This window comes from Peromyscus leucopus, chromosome 22 (assembly GCF_004664715.2).
Source record: "Peromyscus leucopus breed LL Stock chromosome 22, UCI_PerLeu_2.1, whole genome shotgun sequence".
In the NCBI taxonomy this organism is placed as follows: Eukaryota; Metazoa; Chordata; class Mammalia; order Rodentia; family Cricetidae; genus Peromyscus; species Peromyscus leucopus.
Window position 1 is genome coordinate 8,969,447 of NC_051081.1, and position 27,535 is coordinate 8,996,981.

A 27,535-nucleotide genomic window follows, 5' to 3' on the forward strand; every position below is an offset into this window, starting at 1 on the left:
CCAATGAGGAGCGCGGACAGTCAGAGGGTGCCGCCATTGCCGCCCTGTTTGAGTCCTGTGTAGCTTCAGGGACGCCGGAGGTGGATTGTTGTGGTTGGTTGTGCGTTCTGCAGTCTGTAGGCTCTTTAGAAAGGACACCTGCTCACGCCCGAAGCAGGAAATGGTGAGTGTACCCTGGGCTCCTGGAGTCGTGTGTGGCGGATTTGTGACACTGCGGAGGCTTTGTCACAAAGTGGCGGCGCCGCCCTGACGTTCCCCTGGAGCTGTCTGTGCTGCAGAGTCTGAGGTGGAGGCTGTCACCATCGCCCTCAAACCCACGAGCATTTTAATTGAGTGCACAGCAGGCAGTGGAGAGCCTGGGTCGGGTCCGTCAGTCCGGCCCTGCCCAGCCCTGTACTGCCCTTCTGAAGCTGTGTCATCTGGTCCCCAGAGCTCTCAGGGTGAGACTGCGCCTCCTCAGACATTGCATCGCAGGCGAGTTGGTGCTGAGGATGCTCTGTAGAGTTCAGACTTCTGTGAAGGGAATTCAGTGATGAACGCTGTACTGGGCATTGAACCTCAGGCCTTGCTCATTCTAGGCAGACCTTTTACCTCTCAAATGTAACCCGGTCCCGCATCCTGGCTTTTGCTGTTTGTTAAGTGTTAATGAAGGAATATTTGTTTGCCTCCTCTGACTGAAAGTGGGAGAAAACGCCCAGGCTTTCAAGGAAGAGGGAATTTTGAATTTGCTTCAAGATGGTTTGTTTTCACCTATCAACTTGGTAGTTAATTGCCTAGGCAAAAGTGGAATTTTTGGAAAATGCCTCCAGCATTGCTGGCTGTGAAAAAAAAAAAAAAAAAAAAAAAAAAAGCATGAGATGAGAGGAATAGTTTAAATGTATAAGAAAAAAATGTTTGTTTTGCTCTAGACTTCAACAAACAGAAGGAATTGTGAGGAGGGAGTTTTTGTTATGTATATTTTGGTCTCATTGTTATGAATATGCTTAAGTTGTTTATATCTTCGATTTAATTTTAGTATGTTGTTATGTGACTCAGAATTTAACTACTTAATTTGACACATTATGCTTTTTCTTTTCATTTCTCTTCCTTCCTTCCTTCCTTCCTTCCTTCCTTCCTTCCTCCCTTCCTACCTTCCTTTCTTATTTATTTATTTTGGTATGTGTTCAAATATTAGCAAATGGTCCTCCACATTTCATTGGACTCTCTAATTTATGACTCATTTTTATTAATCTCTGTCTCCCTTCACTTTTCATTAGCTGGACTAGAGTTTTGCCTATCTTACTGTTTTTTTTTTTTTTTTTAAAGAACCACCTGTGAAATTGAGTTTGACTGTATTATACTTTGAGTTTTTATTTCATTTTTCCCCATATAGTTTCTATTTCTTGCTGTCTTTGCTTTTGAATCTGGCTCATTCTTGTTTTCCTAAGACCTTGTGTTTGCATCATTAAGTTGAGTTGTTTATTTCACATGTCTCTGAGTTCCCAATGTGTCTCTCTGGAAGCTGAGGTTACTTTTTTGACTCTTTAGTCTCTTTAATTTAAAAATAAAATAAAGATGGACTTAGAAGGAAACAGAGGACAATTAGAGTTTGAGGGGGAAAAGAAAACTCAACAGGACAGGCAAGCTTTTAGTATTGGCATTTGTCATAAGGTAACAAAAAGGATAAAAAAAATCATTCCTTTTAATTTTGATATGGAGATCAGAGAAACAACGAGGAAGCCCAGGGTATTAAGGAAAGCATACTTTCTAAATGTTGAGAATTGGATCTTAGTTTAGAGAGGACCAGATTCCAGGGTCTTTTTTCCTAGAGTGAAGGATTGCACTAGAGACACATGGTTAGAAACAGAATATAGACAGCTTATTGAGAAAGGAAAGGCACTCTCAAGAATAAGAGTTAACTAGTGAGCTAAGGAAGGTTCCCCTAAAGGCTGAGGGAATGTGATCCATGACACGCTGGAACATTTGCAGAAGGGTCTGCTTCTCTCTAGTGTGTATACCAGGAGCTTTTCTTGAGCATGCTCTGTTCCTTTGTAAAAGTCCCGATAGCAAACTGCTTCTGATCTTCCTTTGCAGACTGGCTTCTTCCATATAGTAATCTTCACGTAGCTTTTTTTTCAGCCTCTATTTTGTGTATAAACTTACCTCTTGCTACTGTCTTTTTTTCCCCACTTGCATTTGAAAGATTCCTCCCACATACAATATATCCTGATTATGGTTTCTCCTCCCTCTACCCCTCTCAGTTCCTCCCCACTTCCTCTTCCATCTGGATCTACTCCCTTTCTGTCTCTCATTAGAAGACAAATAGGTTTCTAAGGAATGATAATAATAAAATAAGATAAAACAAAAATTAACGCATCTGAATTGGACAAGACAAACAGAAGGAAAAGAGCCAAGAGAAGGGACAAGGATCAGAGACCCACTCATTCACACACTCAGGAATTTCATTTTAAAAAAAAAAGAAAGAAAGAAAAGCTGGGTGGTGGTGGTGCATGTCTTTAATCACAATATTCAGGAGGCAGAGGCAGGTAGATTTCTATGAGTTTGAGGCCAGCCTGGTCTACAGAGCTAGTTCTAGGACAGCCAAGGCTATCAAAGAAACTAACTCTCTCTCTCTCTCTCTCTCTCTCTCTCTCTCTCTCTCTCTCTCTCTCACAAACACACACACACACACACACACACACACACACACACACAGAACAAAACACTAAACTGGAAGCCATAATATATTCACAGAGGACCTGGTGCATGCTGCTTCAGTCTCTGTGAGTTTATATGAGCTTTGCTAGGGTTGATTTTAGAGTGTCTTGTTTTCTTGGTGTTCTCCATCCCCACTGGGTTCTATACTCTTTTTGCCTCCTCTTCCAACGTGTTCTCTAAACTGGGGGAGGGATTTTATTGAGGCATTCCATTTAGGGCTGAGTGTTCCAAGGTCTCATTCTCTGAATAATATTTGGCTGTGGGTCTCTATTTGTTCCCATATGCTGCAGAAGAAGCTACTCTAATGATGGCTAAGCAAGGCACTGATCACATATCTCTTTCTGGGTCTGGAATACCTCACTCAGGATATTTTTTTTTCTAGTTCCATCCATTTGTCTGTGAATTTTATTGTTTCTTTTTTCTTTTTTTAATAAATATTTTTGTTTTATAATTAATTTTTTACATATCAGCCTTGAATTCCCCTGTCCTCCCTCCCCCCAACTCCCAGCCTTCCCCCCCCAATCCACTCCCCATTCCCACCTCCTCCAAGGCAAGGTCTCCCCTGCGGATTCAGCACAGTCTGGTAGATTCAGTTGAGGCAGAAGGTGCAGTCCTCTCTTCCCTGTACCAAGGCTGAGCAAAGTGTCTCAGCATAGGCCCTAGGTTCCAAAAAGCCAGCTCAAGCACCAAGGACAGGTCCCAGTCCCACTGCCTGGGGGCCTCCTAAACAGTTCAGGCTCATCAACTGTCTCACTTCTCCAGAGGGCCTGGACCACTTCAATGGGGGCTCCTCAGCTATTGGTTCACAGTTCTTGTGTTTCCGCTAGTTTGGCTATTTGTCCCTGGGCTTTTTCCAATCATGGTCCCTATAATCCCTCTTCTCTCCTCCTCTCTTGCTGGTTAGACTCCTGGAGCTCAACCTGGGGTTTGGCTGTGGATCTCTGCATCCGCTTCCACCAGTCACTGGATGAGAGTTCTGTCATGACAGTTAGGGTGGTCGGCCATCTGATCACCAGAGTAGGTCAGCTCAGGCACTCTCTTGACCATTGCCAGTAGTCTATAGTGGAGGTATCTTTGTGGATTTCTGGGGACCTCTCTAGCACTCTGCTTCTTCCTATTCCCATGGGGTCTTCATTTATCAAGATGTCTCTTTCCTTGTTCTCCCACTCTGTTCCTGTTCCAGCTGGGATCTCCCACTCCCCTAAGCTCGCTTTCCTCTGACCCTTGCCCTCCATTACCCCATCCTTCACCCCCAGTTTGCTCATGTAGATCTCATCCATTTCTCTGTTGCTGCATGATCCCTGTGTCTTTCTTAGGGTCCTCTTTACTAGGTAGCCTCCCTGGAGTTGTGAGTTGCAGTCTGGTTATCATTTGCTTTACATCTAGTATCCACTTATGAGTGAGTACATACCATGTTTGTCTTTCTGTGTCTGGGTTACCTCACCCAGGATGACATTTTCTAGTTTCATCCATTTGCCTGCAAACCTCATGATGTCATTGTTTTTCCCTGCTGAGTAGTGCGCCATTGTGTATATGTACCACATTTTATTTATCCATTCTTCAGTTGAAGGGCATCTAGGTTGTTTCCAGGTTATGGCTATTACAAATAATGCTGCTGTGAACATAGTTGAGCATGTGTCCTTGTGGTATGATTGAGCATTCCTTGGGTATATGCCCAAGAGTGGTGTAGCTGGGTCTTGAGGGAGGTTGATTCCCAATTGTCTAAGGAAGCGCCATATTGATTTCCAAAGTGGTTGTACAAGCTTGCATTTCCACCAACAGTGTAGGAGTGTTTCCCTTGCTCCACATCCTCTCCAACATAAGCTGTCTTCAGTGTTTTTGATCTTAGCCACTCTGACGGGTGTAAGATGGTATCTCAGAGTCATTTTGATTTGCATTTCCCTGAGGATTAAGGATGTTGAGCAATTCCTTAAATGTCTTTCAGCCATTTGAGCTTCTTCTGTTGGGAATTCTCTGTTTAGCTCTATAGCCCATTTTTTAATTGGATTGTTGGGTATTTTGATGTCTAATTTTTTGAGTTCTTTATATATTCTGGATAACAGCCCTCTGTCAGATGTGGGGTTGGTGAAGATCTTTTCCCATTCTGTAGGCTGTTTTTGTCTTATTGACTGTGTCCTTTGCCCTACAAAAGCTTCTCAGTTTCAAGAGGTCCCATTTATTAATTGTTTCTCTCAGTATCTGATACTGGTGTTATATTTAGAAAGTGATCTCCGGTGTCCATGCATTCAAGACTACTTCCTGCTTTCTCTTCTATCAGGTTTAGAGTAACTGGATTTATGTTGAGGTCTTTGATCCACTTGGACTTAAGTTTTGTGCATGGTGACAGATATAGATCTATTTGCAGTCTTCTACATGTTGACATCCAGTTATGCTAGCACCATTTGTTGAAGATGCTTTCTTTTTTCCATTGTACAGTTTTGGCTTCTTTGTCGAAAATCATATGTTCATAGGTGTGTGGATTAATGTCAGGATCTTCAGTTTGGTTCCATTGGTCCACATGTTGGTTTTCATGCCAGTAACAAGCTGTTTTTATTACTGTAGCTCTATAGTAGAGCTTGAAGTCAGGCATCGTGATGCCTCCAGAGGTTGTTTTCTTGTACAGGATTCTTTTGGCTATCCTGGGATTTTTGTTTTTCCATATGAAGTTGAGTATTGTTCTTTCCAGGTTTGTGAAGAATTGTGTTGGTATTTTGATGGGGATTGCATTGAATCTGTAGATTGCTTTTGGTAAGATTGCCATTTTTACTATGTTAATCCTACCTATCCATGAGCATGGGAGAACTTTCCATTTTCTGACATCTTCAATTTCTTTCTTCAGGGACTTAAGGTTCTTGTCATACAGGTTCTTCACTTGTTTACTTAGAGTTACCCCCAGGTATTTTATACCAGTTGTGGCTATTGTAAAGAGTGATGTATCTCTGATTTCTTTCTTAGCCCAGTTGTCATTTGTATATAGGAAGGCTACTGATTTTTTTGAGTTAATCTTGTATCCTGCTACATTGCTGAAGGTGTTTATAAGCTATATGAGTTCCTTGGTTGAATTTTTGGGGTCACTTATGTATACTATCATGTCATCTGCAAATAGTGAAAGCTTGACTTCTTCCTTTCCAATTTGTATCCCCTTGATTTCCTTATGTTGTCTTATTGCTCTGGCCAGAACTTCAAGTACTATATTGAATAGATATGAGGAGAGTGGAGAATCTTGTTTTATTCCTGATTTTAGTGGAATCGCTTTTCGTTTCTCTCCATTTACTTTGATGTTGGCTGTTGGCTTGCTGTAAATTGCCTTTATTATGTTTAGCTACGTTCCCTGTATTCCTGATCTCTCCAAGACCTTTATCATGAAGGGGTGTTGTATTTTGTCAAAGGCCTTTTCAGCATCTAGTGAGATGATCATGTGTTTTTTTTTCTTTCAGTTTGTTTATATGGTGTATTACATTGACAGACTTTCGTATGTTGAACCACCCTTGCATCTCTGGGATGAAGCCTACTTGATCATGGTGGATAATTGTTTTGATGTGTTCTTGGAGTCTGTTTGCCAATATTTTATTATTTTTGCATCATTGTTCATGAGGGAGATTGGTCTGTAGTTGTCTTTCTTTGTTGCACCTTTGTTTGGCTTGGGAATCAGGGTAATTGTAGCCTCAAAGAAGGAGTTTGGTAACGTTTCTTCTGTTTCTATTGTGTAGAACAATTTAAAGAGTATTGGTATTATCTTTTCTTTGAAGATCTGGTAGAATTCTGTGTTGAAATTCTGTCCTGGGCTTTTTTTGGTTGGGAGACTTTTAATGACTGTTTTATTTCCTTAGGGGTTATTGGACTATTTAAATAGTTTATCTGGTCTTAATTTAACTTAGGTATGTGGTACGTATTCCAGAAAATTATCCATTTCTTTTAGATTTTCCAATTTTGTGGAGTACAGGTTTTTGAAATATAACCTGCTGATTCTCTGGATTTCCTCATTGTTAGTTGTTATGTCTCCCTTTTCATTTCTGATTTTGCTAATTTGGATGTGCTCTCTCTGCCTTTTGGTTAGTTTGGATAAGGGCTTGTCTATCTTGTTGATTTTTCTCAAAGAACCAACCCTTTGTTTCATTGATTCTTTGTATTCTCTTTGTTTCTATTTTATTGATTTCAGCTCTCAATTTGATTATGTCCTGATGTCTCTTCCTCCTGGGTGACTTTGCTTCTTTTTGTTCTAGAGCTTTCAGGTGTGCTGTTAAATCACTAGTGTGAGATTTCTCCAACTTCTTTATGTGGGCATTTACTGCTATGAATTTTCCTCTTAGCACTGCTTTCATAGCGTCCCATAAGTTTGGGTATCTTGTACTTTCATTTTCACTTGAACTCTAGGAAGTCTTTAATTTCCTTATTTCTTCCTTGACCCATTGGTGAATCAGTTGAGCATTATTCAGTTTCCATGAGACTGTAGGCTTTCTGTAATTTTTGTTGTTGTTGAAATCATGGTAGTCTGACAGAACACAGGAGGTTATTTCAATTTTTTTGTATCTGTTGAGATTTGCTTTGTGGCTGAGTATGTGGTCGATTTTAGAGAAGGTTTCATGGAGTGCTGAGAAAAAGGTATATTCTTTTTGTTAGGATGGAATGTTCTGTAGATATTGATTAAGTCCATTTGAGTCATAACATTAGTTAAGTCCCTTATTTCTGTGTTAAGTTTTGATTTGGCAGATCTGTCCAGTGGTGAGAGTGGGGTGTTAAAGTCTCCCACTATTAATGTGTGGGGTTTTATGTGTGATTTATGTGTGATTAAGCTTTAGTAATATTTCTTTTACACATGTGGGTGCCTTTGTGTTTGGGGCATACATGTTCAAAATTGAAACTTCATCTTGGTGAATCTTTCCTGTGATGAGTATGTAATGTCCTTCTTCATCTCTTTTGATTGATTTTAGTTTGAAGTCTGTTTTCATGGATATTAGGATGGCTACACAAGCTTGCTTCTTAAGACCATTTGATTGGAAAGACTTTTCCCTGCTTTTTATCCTGAGGTAGTGTCTATCTTTGAAATTGAGGTGTGTTTCTTGTATGCAGCAGAAAAATGGGTCCTGCTTTCATATCTGTTCTGTTAGCCCATGTCTTTTTATAGGTGAATTAACTCCATTGATATTAAGGGATATTAATGAGCAGTGATTGTTAGTTCCTGATATCTTTTGGTGGTAGTGCGTGTACTTCTCTTCTTTGGGGTTTACTGCTGTGGGGTTATCTATTGCATGTGGTTTTTGTGGGTGTATCTGACTTCCTTAGGTTGGAATTTTCCTTCTAGTGCTTTCTGTAGGGCTGAATTTGTGGATAGGTATTGTTTAAATCTGGTTTTGTCTTGGAATGTCTTGTTCACTCTGTCTATGATGATTGAAAGTTTTGCTGAGTATATTAGTCTAGGCTGGCATCCATGGTCTCTTAGTGTCTGCATTTCATCTGTCCAGGTCCTTCTGGCTTTCAAAGTCTCCATTGAGAAATCGGGTGTTATTCTGATGGGTTTGCCTTTATAAGTCACTTGGCGTTTTTCCTTTGCTGCTCTTAATATTCTTTCTTTATTCTGTACGTTTAGTTGTTTAATTTTTATGTGGCAAGGAGACTTTTGGGGGAGGGTGTCTAGTCTTTTTGGTGTTCTTTAGGCTTCTTGTACCTTCATAGGTATTTCCTTCTTTAAGTTGAGAAAGTTTTCTTCTATGATCTTGTTGAATATATTTTCTGTGCCCTTGAGTTGCTATTCTTCTCCTTCCTCTATACCTATGATTCTTAGGTTTGGTCTTTTCATGGTGTCCCAGATTTCTTGGACATTTTGTGTTATGACTTTTTTGGCTTTGGTATTTTTTTTGACTGATGCATCTATTTCCTCTATTCTATCCTGTACACCAGAGATTCTCTCTTCCATCTCTTGTATTCTGTTGATTATACTTGTATCTGTGTTTCCTGTTTGTTTACTCAGATTTTCTATTTCCAGTATTCCTTCTGTTTGTGTCTTCTTTATTGTTTCTACTTCCCTTTTTCAGGTCTTGACCTGTTTTTCTCACCTGTTTAATTGCTTTTTCATGATTTTCTTTAAGGGATTTATTAATTTCTTCCAATTTTTTATTTGTCTTTTCCTCTATTTCTTTATAGATTCTTCCATTTTTTGTTTGTCTTTTTCTCAGTTTCCTTATTGATTTCTTCCACTTTTTTTTTGTTTGTCTTTTCCTCAATTTCCTTTTTCATTTTTTCTTGAAAGGCCTCTTGCATCTTTATGATGCTATTCTTTTTTTTTTTTTTTTGAGACAGGGTTTCTCTGTGTAGCTTTGTGCCTTTCTTGGAACTCACTTGGTAGCCCAGGCTGTCCTCGAACTCACAGAGATTCGCCTGCCTCTGCCTCCCGAGTGCTGGGATTAAAGGCATGCGCCACCGCCACCCGGCTATGATGCTATTCTTAAGGTCGCTTTCTTCTGCTTCTTCTACCTTGTGATGTTCAGGTCTTGCTGTTGGAGGAGGGCTATGTTCTGGTGATGCTGTATTGCTCTTTATGTTGTTGTACTTCTGCCTTGATGTCTGCCCATCTTCTCCTGTAATGGGTATAAGAGTTGCCTGTGTCTGAACGAGTTGCTGTTGATCCACTCTGTGCTTGTTGTGTCTGTGTCTCAGCGGGCCCGTCTGGGTCCTATCTTAGATCTTGATCTAATTGGAGCAGGCAGATTCTGTGTCTCAGGGAGCTTCTCTTGGGTCAACCCAAGCTAGTTGATTCTGTGACTCACTGATCCACTCTTGGTCTTATCAAGGCTCTTGGTCCAGTCAGAGCTGACAGATACTGTGTTTCAGGATGCCTCTCTTGGTCCAGTGAGTGGTGGCAGATTCTACTTCTCAGAAAGCCACTCTTGGTCTAATGAGGGCTGGCAGATTCCCTGTCTCCTGAGGTTTCTCTTGATCCAATGACAACCCGTTGTCCAATGAGAGCTCTCTCTAGGCCTGATGAGAGGTAGGGGTTGGTTTCCAAGTTTCAAGAAGTGGCTGGCAGATGGTATGGGGACAGGGCGTGTAGATTTCAGGGTCTGCTGGGAGGTCTTAGTGACCGCAGGAGCCCTGCCTGATGCCTGGCAGGTGGGGCCAAGTTGGGCGGGTGTTCTGTTTCTTTTTTTTCTTAATGGTTAAGTAATACTCCATTTTGTCAATGTACCACAATTCTCTTTTCCCATTCTTTTGTTGAGGTACACCTAAGTTGTTTAGAATTTCTGTTATGAATAGAGAACCAGTGAGCATGATTAAGGTGTAAGATAGAATATCAAAGTAGTTTTGATTTACATTTCCCTGATGGCTAAGGATGTTGAACATTTCTTTAAGTGTTTTTCAGTAATTCAGTATTCTTTGTTGGCTAGAAGCTTCTCAGTTTCATGAGGTTCCATTTATTAATTGTTGATCTTAGTGCCTGTGCTAATGGTGTCTATTCAGAAAGGTTTTTTTTTGTTTTTTGTATTTTGCCTATGCCAGTGAGTTCAAGGTTATTTCCCACATTTTTTTCTATCAGGTTCAGTGTATCTGGTTTTAGGTTGAAGTCTTTGATCCATTTGGAATTGACTTTTGTGCAGGGTGATAACTGTGAGTGTGTTTGGATTCTTCTACATGTAGCCATCCAGCCTGACCATCACTATTTGTTGAAGATCCTGTCTTTTTTCAATGTGTATTTGTGGCTTCTTTATAAAAAATAAGGTGTCCATAGGTGTGTGGGTTTAATGTCTGGACTGTCAATGTGATGATTTCATTGATCAGCAAGTCTGTCCCATTATCATGCTGTTTTTATTACTGCATCTCTGTAGTGCAACTTGAAATTGGGGGTTAGTGAGACCTCCTGCACTTCTTTTATTGTCAGGATTATTTGAACTATCCTGGGTTTTTTTTGTGTTTCCATATGAAGTTTGAATTGTCCTTTGAAGATGTGTAGATAATTGTGTTGAAATTTTGATGGGAGTGCTGTGGGATGGTCTGTATGTCAAATCTGTTGCTCTGATTGGTCAATAAATAAAACACTGATGGCCAGTGACCAGGCAGGAAGTATAGGCGGGACAAAGAGAGAGGAGAATTGGGGAAACAGGAAGAAGGAGGGAGAGACACTGCAGCTACAGCCAGGACAAGCAGCATGTAAAGACGCTGGTAAGCCACCAGCCACGTGGCAAGGTATAGATTTATAAAAATGGGTTAATTTAAGATAAAAGAACAGTTAGCAAGAAGCCTGCAGCGGCCATACAGTTTGTAAGCAATATAAGTCTCTGTATTTACTTGGTTGGGTCTGAGCGGCTGTGGGACTGGCGGGTGAGAGAGATTTGTCCTAACTGTGGGCGAGGCAGGAAAACTGCATCTACATGGGAGTGCATTGAATCTGTAGATTTCTTTTGGTAAGATGACCATTATTAATTCTACTGATCCATGAGCATATAAGACCTTCTAATATCTTCTTCAATTAAAGTTTTTATCATACAAGTCTTTCACTTGTTTGATTAGAGTTACCAGAAGATATTTTATATTATTTGAGGCTATTGTAAAGGGTGTTGTTTCCCTGATTTCTTTCTCAGACCATTTTTTCATTTGTATATAGGAGGACTGCTGATTTTTGTGAGTTAATTTTGTATCCACCTACTTTGCTGAAAATGTTCATCAGCTGTAAAAGTTCTCTAGTGGAATTTTTAGAGTTACTTATATATAATATCATATTGTCTGCAAATAGAGATACTTAGACTTCTTCCTCTCCAACTTGTATCCCCTTGTTCTTCTTTAGTTGTCTTATTGCTCTAGCTAAAGACTTCAATTACTGTATTGAATAGGTTTGGAGATAGTAGACAATCTTGTCATGTTCCTGATTTTAGTGTAATTGTTTTGAGTTCCTTTCCATTTAATTTATTGTTGGCTATGGGCTTGCTGTAGACTGCCTTTATTATTTTGAAGCATTTTCCTTCAAATCTCTCCAGGATTTTTATCCTAAAGGGGTGTTGGATTTTGTCAAAGTCCATTTCTGCATCTAATGAGAAATCATGTCGTTTTTGTCTTTCAGTTTGTTTATATGGTGTATTACGTTTATTGATTTATGTATATTGAACCATCTCTGGATCTCTGGGATGAAGCCTACAAAATCATGGTGGATGATCTTTTAAATGTGTTCTTGGATTTGGTTAGCAAGTGCTTTGTTGAGAATTTTTAAATCTATATTCATAGGGGAAATTGGTCTGTAATTCTCTTTCTTTATTGGGACTTTATAAAGTTTAGGTATCAGGGTAACTGTGGCCTGGTAAAAATAATTAGGCAGTGTTCCTTCTGTTTCTATTTTGTGGAGTAATTGGAGGATCATTGGCATTAATTCTGCTTTTAGGGTCTAGTACTATTCTTTACCCAAAACCACCAGGGCCTAGGTGGTTTTGGTAATGATATCTTCTATTTCAGTGGGGTTATTTGCCTATTTAAATTGTTTATCTGATCTTGATTTAACTTTGGTAAGTGGTATGTATCCAGAAAATTATCTACTTCCAGATGTTCCAACTCATGGAGTACAGGTTTTTTAAAGTATGTCCTTATGATTTTCTGGATTTCCTCAGTGTCTGTTGTTATGTCCTCATTTTCATATCTAATGTTATTAATTTGGATCTTCTTTCTGCTTTTTACTTAATTTAGATGAGGACTTGTCAATCTTACTGATTTTCTCAAAGATATGACCCTGAAAGAATTCAAGCCTTGTGACCTTGCTGGCCAGAGAATTGCTGATTGTATGTGTATGTAAATTGGAAACTTCAGAGACCCCAGAGAGAAAGGTACAGAGAATCAGGCAAGGGAGGAGCTAAGTATGAGAGCAGAAAAGAAGCTGTGTAGAGAGAATTGCTTTAGAAGAATAAAGTGAACGGAAGAGCTCACTGTGCTTAGATTCTTTTGATATCCCTAAGATTAGATCCTTAGCTAGTTGTTAGATTCCTCCACAGGGAAAGGCTATAAGGGACTGGACTCCAATAGTCCTTGTTATATCAAGATAGCTTTGAGCTCATTAGTGATCGCTTGCCTCGGCCTGTGGAATGTTAAAGTTAAAGCCAGGCGCTACCACATCTGGCAGCTATGTCTGTCTTCAATATCATATTACTAACATTATTTTATATGTGATGCCCATTTTATCTATGATGTAGTTTAACTCTGAAGTTTCTTTTTTAACTTTTAGTTTGGATATTTATCTAAAGTTGAGAGAGAGGGAGATCAGGACAGATTTGATATTTTATGTCCACTAGTGTTTTTTGTTTTAATTGGGAGCTTCTACATTTGTTACATGTATATTTACACTTGTTAAACCTTTTTGATTGTTTGCCATATTGTGTAATGTCCTTTTTGGTTTTGGACTAATTTTAGTCTGATGCTCATTTTAATCACGTGATACCTGCTAGTTTTAAGTTTCAATTCACTGGCTAGATGGACTTCCATTCTTTAACTCATGCTGTTTTTACCAAAGAGGTCTGTGTTTTGGGGAATCAGTAATGAGATCTAGTTCATGTCATCCAGTTAGTCTGCATGTGTTTATTGGTGAGTGAAGCCATGGACATTTAGGCTCATTACTAAGATGATTACTAAATTCTTGGAATTTAATTGGTTGTTTTTCTCATTGTTTGAATTATATTCCACTTGTTTGTTTCCCTTTTTATCATCTTGAGGGTTTGCTGCACACTGTTTTTCATTTGTGTGTATGGGGGGAGTGCAGTGTGTGTGTGTGTGTGTGTGTGTGTGTGTGTGTGTGTGTGTGTGCGCGCCATGCCTGCCCAAACCTGTGTGTAAAGGCAAAAGGCAGTCTCTTTCTCCTTTCATATGGGTTCCAGTGATCAAACCCAGGTGTCAGGCTTACAAAGCAAGTGGCATCTCACTGGACTGAAATTTATTTTCCTGTGTGCTCTTGTTTAAACTGCCTTCCTCTTCTGTGTATCATATCCCTTTAACTATATTCTGTCATATTAGTTTGGTTATCCTGAACTGCTTAGTTTATACATGTGTGGAACAAACTTCTCATCCAGTTTTTAAAGATACCTTTCATGGATTTAGCCATTTCTATGTGCAGTTCATTACTTTCAGGGTTTGAAATACATCATTTCATGCTTTTCTCGCCTTGGTGGTTACTGATGAGAGATATGATATTATTGTGATGTATGTACAGTTGTAAGTAGTTAGCACTTTTCCCTTACACCTTTGAATTTTTGAACATTAAATAAATTATCGGGCCTCAGAGGTGGCTTAGTGGTTAACGGCATTGACTGCTCTTCCAAAGGACCCAGGTTCAATTCCCAGTACTCACATGGCAGCTCACAACTATCTGAAACTCCAACTCCAGGGGATTTGACACCCTCATATAGATATACATATAGACAAAATACAAATACACATAAAATAAAAATAAATGAATCATTTAAAAAGTAAGTAATTACATTTACTTATTTTGTGTGTGTTCATGTATATATGTGCATGTGTGCCATAGCATGTAAGTGAAGGACTGATAACCTCAAGAAAAGATTGCTCACTAATAAATTGCTTACATAAATATGAAAAATTTATCCATATGTGTGCAAGCCCCTCAAGTTGAGCAGAGAGCGTAGAATCTGCCCCTGAGGACCTTCAGCTGCCAGGCTCCACCCACAGAACATTCTAATGGACCCCGCCCCTCTAGACACAGGAGGTTAAGCTCTGGACTTGAAAGCCCACCAATCCCCACCCTGGAAAGCTCCCTGTGGAAAGCCTACACCCAAGAAACACTATATAAATGTTGTCTTCTGCTCAGTTCTTGCTGCTCCTCATCTGAGCAAAGACAGCCACTCTCCTGAGTTTTTCCCTCCCATCAGTTCTACTGTGTGAGGTTTGTTGTCCAGTTTGACTTCAGTATTTCTTAGCTCCTGACTGCCAGGAAACCTTTCCCCTCTAAGTTGTAACATTTGCATTAGAGTGGCCACTACCCCCACCCAATCTTCATACTCCCCTCAGCAGAACTCTTAACACTTAGAATTTGCATAAACAAATCTAAAACTTGACAATAAATGTGAAAATGAAGTCAATATAACTTTTCCAGAAGTTCACAACTGTTTACTCACTGAATCCAAATTTATATTGGATAAGATGTTGGAGAAAGAATTAAGATGTCTAATTTTACAAATTTGTTGTTATTGTTTTATTTTGGTTTTGGTTATTTTTTGGTTTGTTTTTCTAGCCCTGGCTGTCCTGGAACTCCCTAGTAGACCAGGTTAGCCTCAAACTCAGAGATATCTGACTGCCTTTAAAGGCTGCCTACCACAGCCCAGCAAGATTCATAAAAAATAAATAAATAAATAAATAAATAAATAAATAAATAAATAAATAAATAAATAAATAAAAAGATATTTCTGTATGTGTGGTGTGTAGTTTATGTGTGTGTTGTGCATGTATGTGCTGTGGATATCACTCTATATAAATAAAACACTGATGGCCAGTACCAGGCAGGAAGTATAGGTGGGACAAGGAGAGAGGAAAATTGGGTAAACAGGAAGAAGGGGAGAGAGACACTGCAGCCACGGCCAGGACAAGCAGCATGTAAAGACACCGGTAAGCCACCAGCCATGTGGCAAGGTATAGATTTATAGAAATGGGTTAATTTAAGATATAAAAACAGTTAGCAAGAAGCCTGCCACGGCCATACAGTTTATAAGTGATATAAGCGTCTGAGTGATTATTTTATACGTGGATTGTGGGACTGCGGGACTTGGTGGAAGCTGGAGAGAAGCCCTCCAGCAACATGTATGTGTGACCACAGGAGTTTGTCAGTTTGTGCCATCTCTTCTTTGGTTCCAAAAGTCAATTTCTGTCACTGTACCTTGAGCTTGCTGTTTCAGCTTTGATGGTTGGTTGGGGAGCCCCAGAATGTGCCCCACCCCACCCCCAGTGCTAAGGTTACAGGTGCCTAGAGCCATACCCAGTTTTATTTTCTCCTCATGCTTATACAACAAATACTGTTTTTATTTATCTCCTTAGCACTGAGATAAAAAATCTTTAGGGGTAAACAAATTTTCAAAATTGACTACTCAATAAAGCGAATTTAAAAATCAGTCAAAAAGTTACCCATAGCTGGGTATGGTTGCCTTCAGCCTTTATCCTAGCACTTTGAATCAGAAGCAATGAGTTGAGGGGGCCTCGTCCACATAGCAAATGCTGCTACTTAGTGAGATCCTCTCTTAAAAAAAAAATACAAAAACAAAATTACCACAAAAAAAACCCAAAGCCTTACCCAAAGACTATACCTACCCCAAAACAGTTTCAAATCCTGTAAACAAGGTTGATGAATTATTACATGCAGGAAATAAGGGAGGAATACAAAGAAAGAAAGAAAGAGAGAGAGAGAGAGAGAGAGAGAGAGAGAGAGAGAGAGAGAAAGAAAGAAAGAAATTAGAACATGATAATTAAGACCTCTTTTGCATGTTTGAGAGACCAATTGAAAAGTTTTTTTTGCATCTAAGTGGATGTGTATATATTTACTGAAAGAACACCAAACATTTGTATCCACGTCTGTAGTATGCATGTATCAAAATTTCATAATGAAACATATTGTGTTCTGCAGTTTGTATTTTCAAAAAAAAAATCACACTTCAAAGATTTTCTAATAACTGATTTTCTGAGAATTCCCTAAAATTAATGACTAGTGGTTGTGTATGTCTGCAGCAACTACTCGGGAAGATGAGAAAGGACATTGGTTAAATGTGACACTAATCTGGGGTACATATTAGGGTGCTATCTCAAAAATAAAATTCCTGCCTGGACCTTAGGCATTTGTTCAAGTCACCATCTGATGCCCTGCCTGCTTGATTCATCCTTACTCTTCTTGTCTGCTTTTCTATATCTTCTATGTGTGACTTTAAAAAATTATTATATTCACTTGTTTACTTATTTGTATGTAAATGTAGGTTCATATTTGGAGGTCAGAGGACAGTTTATGAGACTTGGTTCTCTCCTTCCACCACATGATTCCTAGCATTGAACTCAAGATACTGGGCTTTATGACAGGCCCATTTACTTTCTGAGGCATTTGTGCTGGTCCCTACATGTGACTTTGTACTATGCATTGTTCTTTTTTAAACTTTTTACACTTACTTGTGTGTGTGTGTGTGTATTTGTGAGTATGCACATTCCACGATATGTATGGCAGGGTCAGAGGATAGCTTTCAGAAGTTGGATCTCACTTATAACATGAGTCCCAGGGGTTGAACTCTGGTCATCAGGCATGGAGGTAAGCACATTTACCAATTAAGCCTTCTTGCTGGACCACACTCAGCATGTTCTTAGAGGTTTAACTTGTAGCTTTCAGCTTGCTTTACAAACGAAAACACCCTGGGATTTTTTTTCTTTTCTTTTCTTTTTTTTTTTTTTTTTGGTTTTTCAGGACAGGGGATTTTTTTCTTTGCCTTGGTATGTTTTATGCATGCCTGTATCTGAGGTTAGATATAAACTGTTTCCTTATTTTGTTTTGTGTCCATGTTTTTAGGACATTTTCAAGCTGGCTTTAGAAATGTAAAAATACTGCATATGGCAACAGGTATAAATACAAACTACATTTGCCACACATTAGAGAAATATGACTCTAGTAGGTTGCATTGAAGTTCACATTACAGGAAATGACAGTGATGTAAATGTTGTTCATGTATAAATTCTTTTTGTCTATTAGTTCTCAAAGAGAACACTTTAGGTACTGGATAGATGGCTCTGTAGTTAAGAGTGCTTACTGCTTTTCCAGAAGACCCAAGTTTGGTTCCCAGTGCCCAGATCAGGTTACTTAGGGGAATGCTGATGTGTAGCAATTTCCTCTGAGATAGAACATTTCATCTTGGACGGAGGGAAACTCATTAAGACCCAGGATGGCCAGGCAGTGGTGGTGTATGCCTTAATCCCAGGATTTGAGAGGCAGAGACAGGCAGATCTTTTTGAGTTCAAGGCCAGCCTGCTCGACAGAGAGAGTCCAAGGACAGGTTCCAAAGCTACAGAGAAACTCTGTCTTGAAAAACAAACAAACCAAAAAAGACTCAGGATATTCTGAAAAGAGGTGAAACATTTCATCTCACTGGGAAGCTCATTAAAATAAACAACTCTAAAGCCTCAGAAACTTCCTGAAACAGACCAGATTCAATAGGCCCCTTGTTCTCCAAGATTATATAAACAGTAAAGACCACAGAAAGATATTCTTAGTTCAGCAGGGATGCCTTTTAGAGGCTCATAGGTGCCCAGAAAAGATACTGATGAGCTGCCTGTACCATGTGTGGTGTGCTACAGGTTTCCAACTTTTCTGAGCCATCATCCATGTAAGGGGTGGACTTTTAGTGATGCTAAGGTCTTTTAGGCATTTTTGCTCACATATATTCCTGTAAGTAATCCAATAAAACACATTGGTTTATCAAGTTAGACTCTGATGATATCCTCACTTTGGTCTGTCATCAGTTTCCTATCTGGGGTGAGTAGATATTTGTTCATGTCTCTTCAGAATTGGTGTCACACCACAGATCCCACACCCTTTTCTGGCCACCAAAACTGTGCACACAATTTAAAAAAAAAAATACAATTTGCATGTTGACTTCCTTACTCAGGGCTATGACTCTTAGTTCCTATATGTTTTAAGTTGATTAGTTATATTTTTGTTGTCATTCTTTTTGCCATGCATTCATTTGTGAATTTGCACACTTGATTCTTTGGTATTGCATTGGCTCTTGATAGCTTTTTGCTTGGTTGTCTTTCACCGTCCTTAATTTTCATATATTAACATATCTCCATATGGTCTATACAGAAGGTTTTTTTTTTTTCCTCATAAGGAAAGTCTGTTCTTAAATCCAAAGGTCAGTTGGCTATTTTTCAAACTTCTACTATAAGACCAGTGTTTAAAGATGCTTACATAGTCTAGAGCAATGGTCCTCAACCTGTGGTTGTGATCCCATTTGGGTTAAAAAACCCTTTCACAGGGGTGGCATATCAGATGTTTACATTATGATTCATAACACTAGCAAAATTACAGTTATGAAGTGGCAACAAAATAATAATTTTATGATTTGTGTCATCACAACATGAGGAACTGTATTAAAGGGTTGAAGCATTAGGAAGGTTGACAACCACTGGTCTACAGTGAATATTATCTCACTGTCTTCCTGTGTCAGGCTCAACATTTTTTGATTCTATAAAAACTACCAGACATGACACAGGGGTTTATTTTCATCTTTCTCGTTTCTAGGTAAACTTTGACTATTGTGCATGGACCAGAGGAATATACTATGCATGATTCCAAGTAGAAACCAAATTTTCACCACCTTATATGGTAAAGATATTGTGGATAAAGGCCTGCTCTATTAAATGAGTTTTCTCACTTATGTCCACATTGCTTTCCTCTGATCTCTTCATCTTCATCTTTTAATATACTAAAACTATAATTTAATATAGCTTCAAAGTCTGTCTTTATGTTTTCTTTTCCTGTTTTGCTGTACCAGCCAGGCAGGTCTTGAACTCAAAAGTCTTCCTTCCTCAACCTTGTAAGTACTGATCAAGGTATTATTTCCATATTTCTAGTCATTTAAATGTCATCATAGTTCATACAGATTTGAAAAGATTCATGGGAATTAAGAGAACTTGATGGTTCCATTAAAGATTAATTTTATGACACTGAGTACATGTCACAAAAGAACATATACTAGTATGATTCCCTTGTGTCATTATTGTCATTCTTCAATAAAACTTCATATATTCATAATGTTCATATATTAGCATAGGAAACTTCCCGTGGTGAGTCTTCTTTAGTATTAAATGAAGGTTGGTGTGTAAAAAGCTGTTTCTGACCAATAAGAACCTGAAGATGTCTCTGGTGCAATTATAGAATGTGTGCTCAGTGACATGGGTTTTTTTTTTGTTTGTTTGTTTGTTTTTGTTTTGGCATTTGATTATTTGTATGTCTGTATACTCATGGCCTTTGGTGTATATTTGGTTGCTACACACACACACACACACAAACAATCACACATACATATGACATATACATACTCATATGTAATCTGTTATTTGGGAAAGATTTTAAAATCTATTCAAAAGACATTTCTATATTTTTCTCTCCTATTTGGTATTATGACTTCATATTCCTTTAGTGGTATTGGTCTCATAGGATGAAAGTTGATTTATATATATATATATATATATTGCTTTATTTTCACTTTTTATTTTTGCTTATATGTGTGTCCTAGTTTGCTTTCTATTGCTGTGGTAAACACTATTACCAAAAGCAATTTGGGAAAAAAGCAGTTTATTTGACTTATACGTCCTGATGATAATCCATCATTGAGGGAAGCCAAGGTAGAAACTCAAGCAAGGCAGGAACTGAAGCAGAGACCACAAGGGAATGCTATTCACTGGCTTGCTTTTTATGACTTATTTAGCCCGTTTTATTATACAACCCAGGACCACTTGCCCAGAAGTGATACTGCCTACCATGGATTGGACCCTCCCATATCAAACATAAATCAAGAAAATGTCTCACATATTTGCCTGTAGGCCAGTATTATGAAGACATTTTTTCAGTTGAGATTTCCTATTCCCAGATGACTCTAGCTTGTATCAAATTGACAAAAACAAAACAACAAAACTCCACAAACTAACTAGTGCAGTGTGTGGGGCGCGGGGGAAGGATACCTGCAGAGGTCAGAATAGTGGGTGAGAGCACTTGGAGCTGAAATTGCAGGTAGTTTTGAGTTGGCTGCTGAGTGCTGGGGATTCCTCTGCGAGACCAACAAGTACTCTTAACCACTGAGCTGACTCTCAGTCTCATCTGTTTTTATCTTCTGGAAGAGACTGCAAGTTATTGACATCACATTTTCACTAAGTGTTCCAGAAAACAAATCAGAAAGAGCCTGGACTTGCTATTTCTCTTTCAGAAAGCTATTCCTCGGTTTGATTTGCTTTTCATTGTATTTAGTCTTGGTGCTGGCTGTGATGTGCTTGTACCACAACAGAATAAGGGGCGGGGCAGCTTTCAAAAGTCGGTTCTCTTCGTTCATCATATGGGTCAGTGATGCAACTTAGACTATCAAATTTGGCAGCAAGCTTTCATATCTGGGCCTTGGTGTAACACATTTTAACAGTAGATGTTTCATGTTATCTATCAGATGAGTAATGTGATTGTTTATATTTTTTTATTCTATGAGAATTTTACATGTGTGCATAATAAAATATCATATCTGTCCCCCATTTCCACTTCAGACTTCCTGTATATCCTCATAACATGTCTCTTGCCCAACTTCATGTCTTTTTTTCTTCCTTATAAACCATTAAGCTTAATTAGTACTGCCTATATGTGTACACGGGTATGATACCATCCATTGGTGCATAGGAAACTACCAGTGACTACATTGTAAAAGAGTGATTCTCTCTCCCCCAGCAGCTCCCACCTGTCACTAGCTCCTTAGTAAGGGTTGAGGCATGAAGTGAATCTGTTTATGCCAGGATTTTGTCTGGCTTGGTCTTGTATAGATAACCATAGATGCCATGAGTTCACAAGTACAATAGTCATGTTGTGTCCAGAAGTCAGCATTTTATAGCACTCCTCTTCTCCACCTCTGGCCCTTACATTCTTTCCACCTCTTCTCTGATGTTCCTTTAGCCTTGGGCATGAAGGAACTGATTAAAATGTTCTGTTTAGGGCTGACATTCATGGTCTTTTTCTTTTCTTTTTTTGAGTCAGGGTTTCACTGTATATGTAGCTCTAGTTGTCCTGGAATTTACTATGTAGACTAGGCTGGCCTCAAATTCAGAGATCCATTTGCCCCTGCCTCCTCTGTGTTGTAATTAATGGTGTGCACCACCATGCCTGGCACATTCATAGTCTTGATAAGAGAGAATTCATCTAAATTTCATTGGGATTTTAATCTCTTAGTATGTCAGAAATAGGTAAATAGTTGGAAAGTTAGTAGGAGTATATAAAATACTGTTTTGTTGTTATAAAACATTGCATGGCAGCGATTCCCCCTTTATAGTTAAGCTGGTTGTTTCTATTCCAGTGGATGTCCCCAGGCTTCATAATTAGCTTCTATTGACAAATAGACATTTCTCATAACTATACAGGCTTCCTAGAGCTGGTGTCTACTCTGGTGGGTTTTAAATTACTAAAGATGCAGTGTACAGTTGAGGCAAACGTCACAATAGGTGGTCCTGTTCTGGTGTTCATTTATCATACAGTTCCATGCTGGCATGAGAATTGTGTGACACTGTGAGAGTTAGCATGAATAGTAAATGTGTGTTTACTATTTGTAAATAGTAAAAAGTAATGCTAGCCATGATGTATAAGGAATAGATGAACAAAGCATGAAATGAAAGAATCAAGTCACTCTATTTCCAATGTTTTCTCAACATTAATCTCATAAATGTATGTGGATTATTTTAGGAGCCAGTAACCTTTGAGGATGTGGCTGTGAACTTCACCCTAGGAGAATGGGCTTTGTTGGATTCCTATCAAAAGGAGCTCTACAAAGATGTAATGAAGGAAACCTTTAGCAACCTGATCTCCATAGGTAAAAAATACAGCATGATTCTTTTCCTTGTTCATTCAGAGAAATAACTGTTTCTTGCTCTCTGTGTAGTTGCATAATTTGAAATATTGAAAGGAAAGATGTTGGTGAGTATTGTATGCTTTGTTATAATTATACCATGGTGGTGGATGGGAGGGGACTAGAATGAAATGATTTTTAATGTAATATTGAATAATAACTTTCCTTGGGTTTACTTTTTAGGGAAAGCCGAGGAAGAACATATTGGAGAGGATTACCAAAACATTAGGAGAAATCTGAGGTAATTTATACTCAAAGAAAAAAGAATTTACATTAAATACTTGAGAGTAATAGGAAATCTGAGACCCAAGTAAATAATCCAAGTACAGCTAAATATAAATTGATTCAATCTAAAACTTCATTGAACTTGAGCCTTCAGAATTAAAGGATCCCAAGTCTGTAATGTAATCTTGCACAATATCATGTAACCTTAAACTATATGGGACATTTTTCTAATTCTTTCATTATGCAAAAACTTTCCTTTGTGCACAAAATTATCTAATATATTTTTATCATGTTGCCTTTAGGCTTTGAATATAAGATGTATGTGAATAAAAGCGTGTTTGTGATATATTGTAACCTACCTTCAATAGCTGCATTAAAAATACTCAGCTGTCCCAATTTCATAAAGTCTGACCCACACCATTTTTCAGAAGGAATATTCAACTTTGGTAACTTGAGATACTTAAAGAACAAAGCACGACAAGGGCTAAACAAATTACTGTGTGTCTGTAGTGTTTTTTCACCATTCTTTTTGTAATTGTGTGTGGATTATTTTAGGAGACAATATTAGAGAAACTAAGAAGATTGTTATTCTCAGGGCCTGTGGCTCAATGTTCAGTCCTTTTAGGTTCATAAATTCTTGTGGCAATAGTCAACACTTTTTTTTCCCATAGGATGAGGTCTTTCTATGTGGCTTATGTTGGCTTCGAACTTGCTGTCCCTTTGCCCTTGCCTTCTAAATACTGCAATAACAAGTGTGTACCACAATACCCAGCCTCCAACACTTTTCTTGGCTAGCCATAAAACTATAGTAATATTTTTTCATTTTTTTCAGCACTCATATGTTTAAAGGATTCTATGAATTTGAACGTGGTATTCAGTATGGAGAAGCCCCTCAACAGATTCAAGAGCATATTGTTAATGAGTGCACGCCTCCTGGAATAATAGTATGTGAAAATGGTGTGTGTAAAAATGATGTCATTGGTCTTTCACAGTCAGATGTGCACCTCAGAGGTCCAACTGTAGAGAAACCATATGCATATCAGGAACATGTGGAAAAGCTTTTTAAACATAAGAAATGTTGGAAAGATTTTACACATTCTGAGTCCTTTCTTACCTATGAGAATCCTTCCAGACAGAAACCCTATGAAAATAAACTATCTAATGAGCACTGTAGGAGTCTCACTTCTGATCAAGATTATGAGAAAAGTCATAGTCTCTGTGAATATAAGCAGTTTGAAACAGCTCTCATGACATGTAGTTATGTTCAGTCATATGAAAAACTCCAAACTGGAGAAAAACCATTTGTATGTAAGCAGTGTGGAGAAACCTTCATTAATTCCAGTCATCTTATCAAACATCATAAAATTCATACTAGAGAGAAGACTTTTGCATGTAAGTATTGTGGAAAAGCTTTCATCCATCCAAGGGCCTGCTATAATCATGAACGAACTCACACTGGAGACAGACCTTATGTATGTAAGCAATGTGGGAAAGCATGTATTCATTCTTACCACCTTCTTCAACATGAAAGAAGTCACAGCCGAGAAAAACTTTATGCATGTAAGCAGTGTGGGAAAGTATTTGGACGTTCTTCATACCTTCGTAAACATGAAAGAATTCACACTGGAGAGAAACCTTATTTGTGTAAGCATTGTGGAAAAGCATTCAGTGATCCCACAACCCGTAACAATCATGAAAGAACTCACACTGGAGAGAAACACTATGTTTGTAAACAGTGTGGAAAAGCCTTCATTCGTTCCTCTCAGCTTCTGATCCATGAAAGAATTCACACTGGAGAGAAACCTTACTCATGTAAACATTGTGGGAAAGCTTTCACCTATTCCAGTGCCTGTTACATTCATGAAAGAATTCACACTGGAGAAAAACCTTATGTTTGTAAGCAGTGTGGGAAAGCATTTACATGTTCCACATACCTTCACAAACATGAAAGAATTCATACTGGAGAGAAACCTTATTCATGTAAGCAATGTGGGAAAGCCTTCATCCAACATAGGGCTTGTTACAATCATGAAAGAATCCACACTGGAGAGAAACCATATGTATGTGTGCAATGTGGACATGCATTCACTTTTTCAAAATCCCTTCAAATACATGAAAGAAACCATACTGGAGAGAAACCATATGTATGTAAGCAATGTGGGAAAGCATTCACATGTTCTACATATCTTCACCAACATGAAAGAACTCACAATGAGAAGAAATCCAGTGGATAGAACTTATACTAATGTAAATCATGTGTGAGTCTTTGTAGCCAGCTTGCTGTTATTGCAAGGAATGAAAGAAGTATGGAGAGAAACCAAGAGAATATGAGATCAGCAGTTGTGTAATTTTTACTTACATATGCAAGTGTACATAGGATAAAACCTGTTGTTGTACTCGGCTTGGTGCATGCCTTTTATTCCCATACTAGGGCAGTGGAGTTTTAGAGAATTGCAACATTGAATAAACCTTAGTCTACATTGTGGGTTTGAGCACTGTTTGGGAGATTTAAGAAGAACCATTTCTAACCAAATAAAATTTGTCATTGTAAAAATATAAAAGAAAATTTTATGTTTCAAATAAGAGTCATTACATTTTCTGATATAGCTGATTATTGTATAAGCAAGAAATGTGAAGAGCTGGAACATTTTTTTTTGTAGAATATTACTGAAAACCTGAAATACACTAAAAATTTTAATAAATATTTTTTGTTCCATTCTTGTGCACATACAAGACCTCTTGACTTAAAAAAAAAAAAACTTTTGAAGTATGGTTTGACAAGTAAAATGACTGACATTATTTCACCTGCCTGCTTTCCTTGATGGCTGCAAAGCTGGGGTAGGACAAGAACTTTAGCCTACAGTTGAAAACTTCCAGGACACTTTGCAAGGAACAACAATAGCAACTGTATAAAGAAACTACTTGAATTTTGGTGATGAAAGTCCGTTTGGTAAATCAATTGAATTTCAATTTAATGGCTGTTTTTAAATCAAGTAATATAGTCTCCTTTGCTAGAAAGCTGTATTGGATTTGTTAAATTCAGATGCATTCTTAATCATCCAGTATGCTTAATTTTTAGGTACATTTTGAGTAACAGTGTTTCATGTGAAGTTGAAAACGTATATCTGTTGTTAGTGTTTTCTGGCTGTCATTTTATGGCATGTTCTTTTTTATACTATTATTATTACTTGCTTGGCAGTTTCCTTACATTTAGGTGCATACTTAGATTTTTCTCAGCATAACATCCTTACATAGATTTTATATTTGTAGTTTATTTTCTTCCAAAAAGTTTTTTATGTTGTATTTATTTATTTATGTGTGTGTGTATTTGTATGTTTGCCATAGCGTGAGTGTGATGCTCAGTGGACAACATTCACGATTTTCTTCCCTGCCATGCTTCCTCAGCAAGCACTTTTACTCATTTGAGTCTCATCACCTGCCCCAAGTGTAATTTCTGAACTGTCATTGTTTTCTTTTGTTTATTGACACATTGTCTCTCTACATAGCTCTGTCTTTCCAGGAACTCACGATGGAAACCAGGCTGTCCTCAAACTCACAGAGATCTGCCTGCCTCTGCCTCCCAAGTGCTAGGATTAAAGTTGTGTGTGACACCACTGCCTGGCTGACTTTTGTACATTTTTCCAATAAATATATTAAAGAATGTTATCTTTCCCATTTACTCAGAAGGCATCTTCATATTCAACATAGTTTAAAATTGTATATGTTTTTTGTTTGTTTTGCTTTGTTTTTGGCTTTTTAAGACAGGGTTTCTCTGTTTAACAGCCCTGTCTGTCTTGGAACTCACTTTGTAGACCAGGCTGGCCTTGAATTCACGCAGATTTGCCACACCCAGCTTAAAATTGTGTATCTTCATAAGTTAAAATCCATTTTCATATTCATCAGTTTGAAACTGATTTTTAACATGTAAAATTTATTTTATGCTTACATGGTTCAGCTTTTATTGTAAGTTTTTCTTTGTTCGTCAAAACAAGAAATGTACTAGGCTGCTGTAAGTTGTTCTCTGGCCAAAAATGAGCAAAATCATACCATTTTTCTCAATAAAATGTAATGAATTCTAGTGAATCTTTTCAATTAAAATTAATGACAGTGTTATTCCTCATTAGATGCAATTTCTAACCTGCTTGATATTTGTTTTAAATGGATTGAATACACTTTAATATAGTTTGGGGTTTCTATTTGTTAAAAGTGCTTTGTGGTTGAATATAGTTCTATCTTTTGTGATTGTAATAATGGTCTCACCTGGAAGGTTGTGATATAGTGAAAGGAAGTAGTAATTCATAAGTACAAGTTAATCTTATCTTTAAAGGGTGGCAATTTTGTTCATTTTCATGATTCAGATTATCTTTGAATTTTCAGGCAGATTTCCAGAATGTTACTATTCTTAATATATCCTAGTTACTGAGGAGAATTTCCTACTTTTGCAAGTGTCACTTTTCTAGGCATTGCTTTGCCCTGTTTTACTTATCTACTAAGAATTTCATTACAATATATTGAACTCTGTTTTCCACTAATACCAGTGCTTCTTTGAGTCCATAGATTGCATCCTTTTAAATAATGGCAAGTGGAAAATAAATGAAGATTTATATTTAATACATCCAAACTGGTGAACATTAACTCTTAGCCTACACTGTTACATTGCCATAGTTACTTAGTGTAAAGTTCGTTAAAATCATCAAACCATGTTTATTTCATTTGAGTGTAATGGGCTATGGAGTGATTGCTAATTTTGTGTATTTGTATACATGATCCTCACAGTGCATCACTGCTGCTGCCCCTAATCATGATACCAGAAAATATAGTTCAGCATATTTGCTACCAGCATGGGATTAGGCTTTAAGAGTGTATGCCATTTATCTTTGCTCTTTTGCTTTCCCCTTGTCATGTTATTATTAATTTTTTTTAAAAAAAGCTCATGTCATAAGTGCGTTATCTTTCTTATGTCAATGCAAATACATAAATCCATTCAGTCAGGTGTCTTAAAATCTCCTAATCTCCTT

The 27,535-nt window shown here is 37.9% G+C and overlaps 1 protein-coding gene across 1 annotated transcript; it reads left to right on the forward strand.

The window, feature by feature from the left end:
* Positions 1–25,233, forward strand: LOC114685128 (zinc finger protein 709-like). Its single transcript, XM_028859746.2, has 4 exons — positions 1–163; positions 22,130–22,256; positions 22,476–22,533; positions 23,350–25,233. Exons 1-4 carry the CDS (start codon positions 161–163, stop codon positions 24,749–24,751), a joined length of 1,590 nt encoding a protein of 529 aa, XP_028715579.1. The 5' UTR covers positions 1–160; the 3' UTR covers positions 24,752–25,233.
* The last annotated feature ends 2,302 nt before the right edge of the window (positions 25,234–27,535 follow it).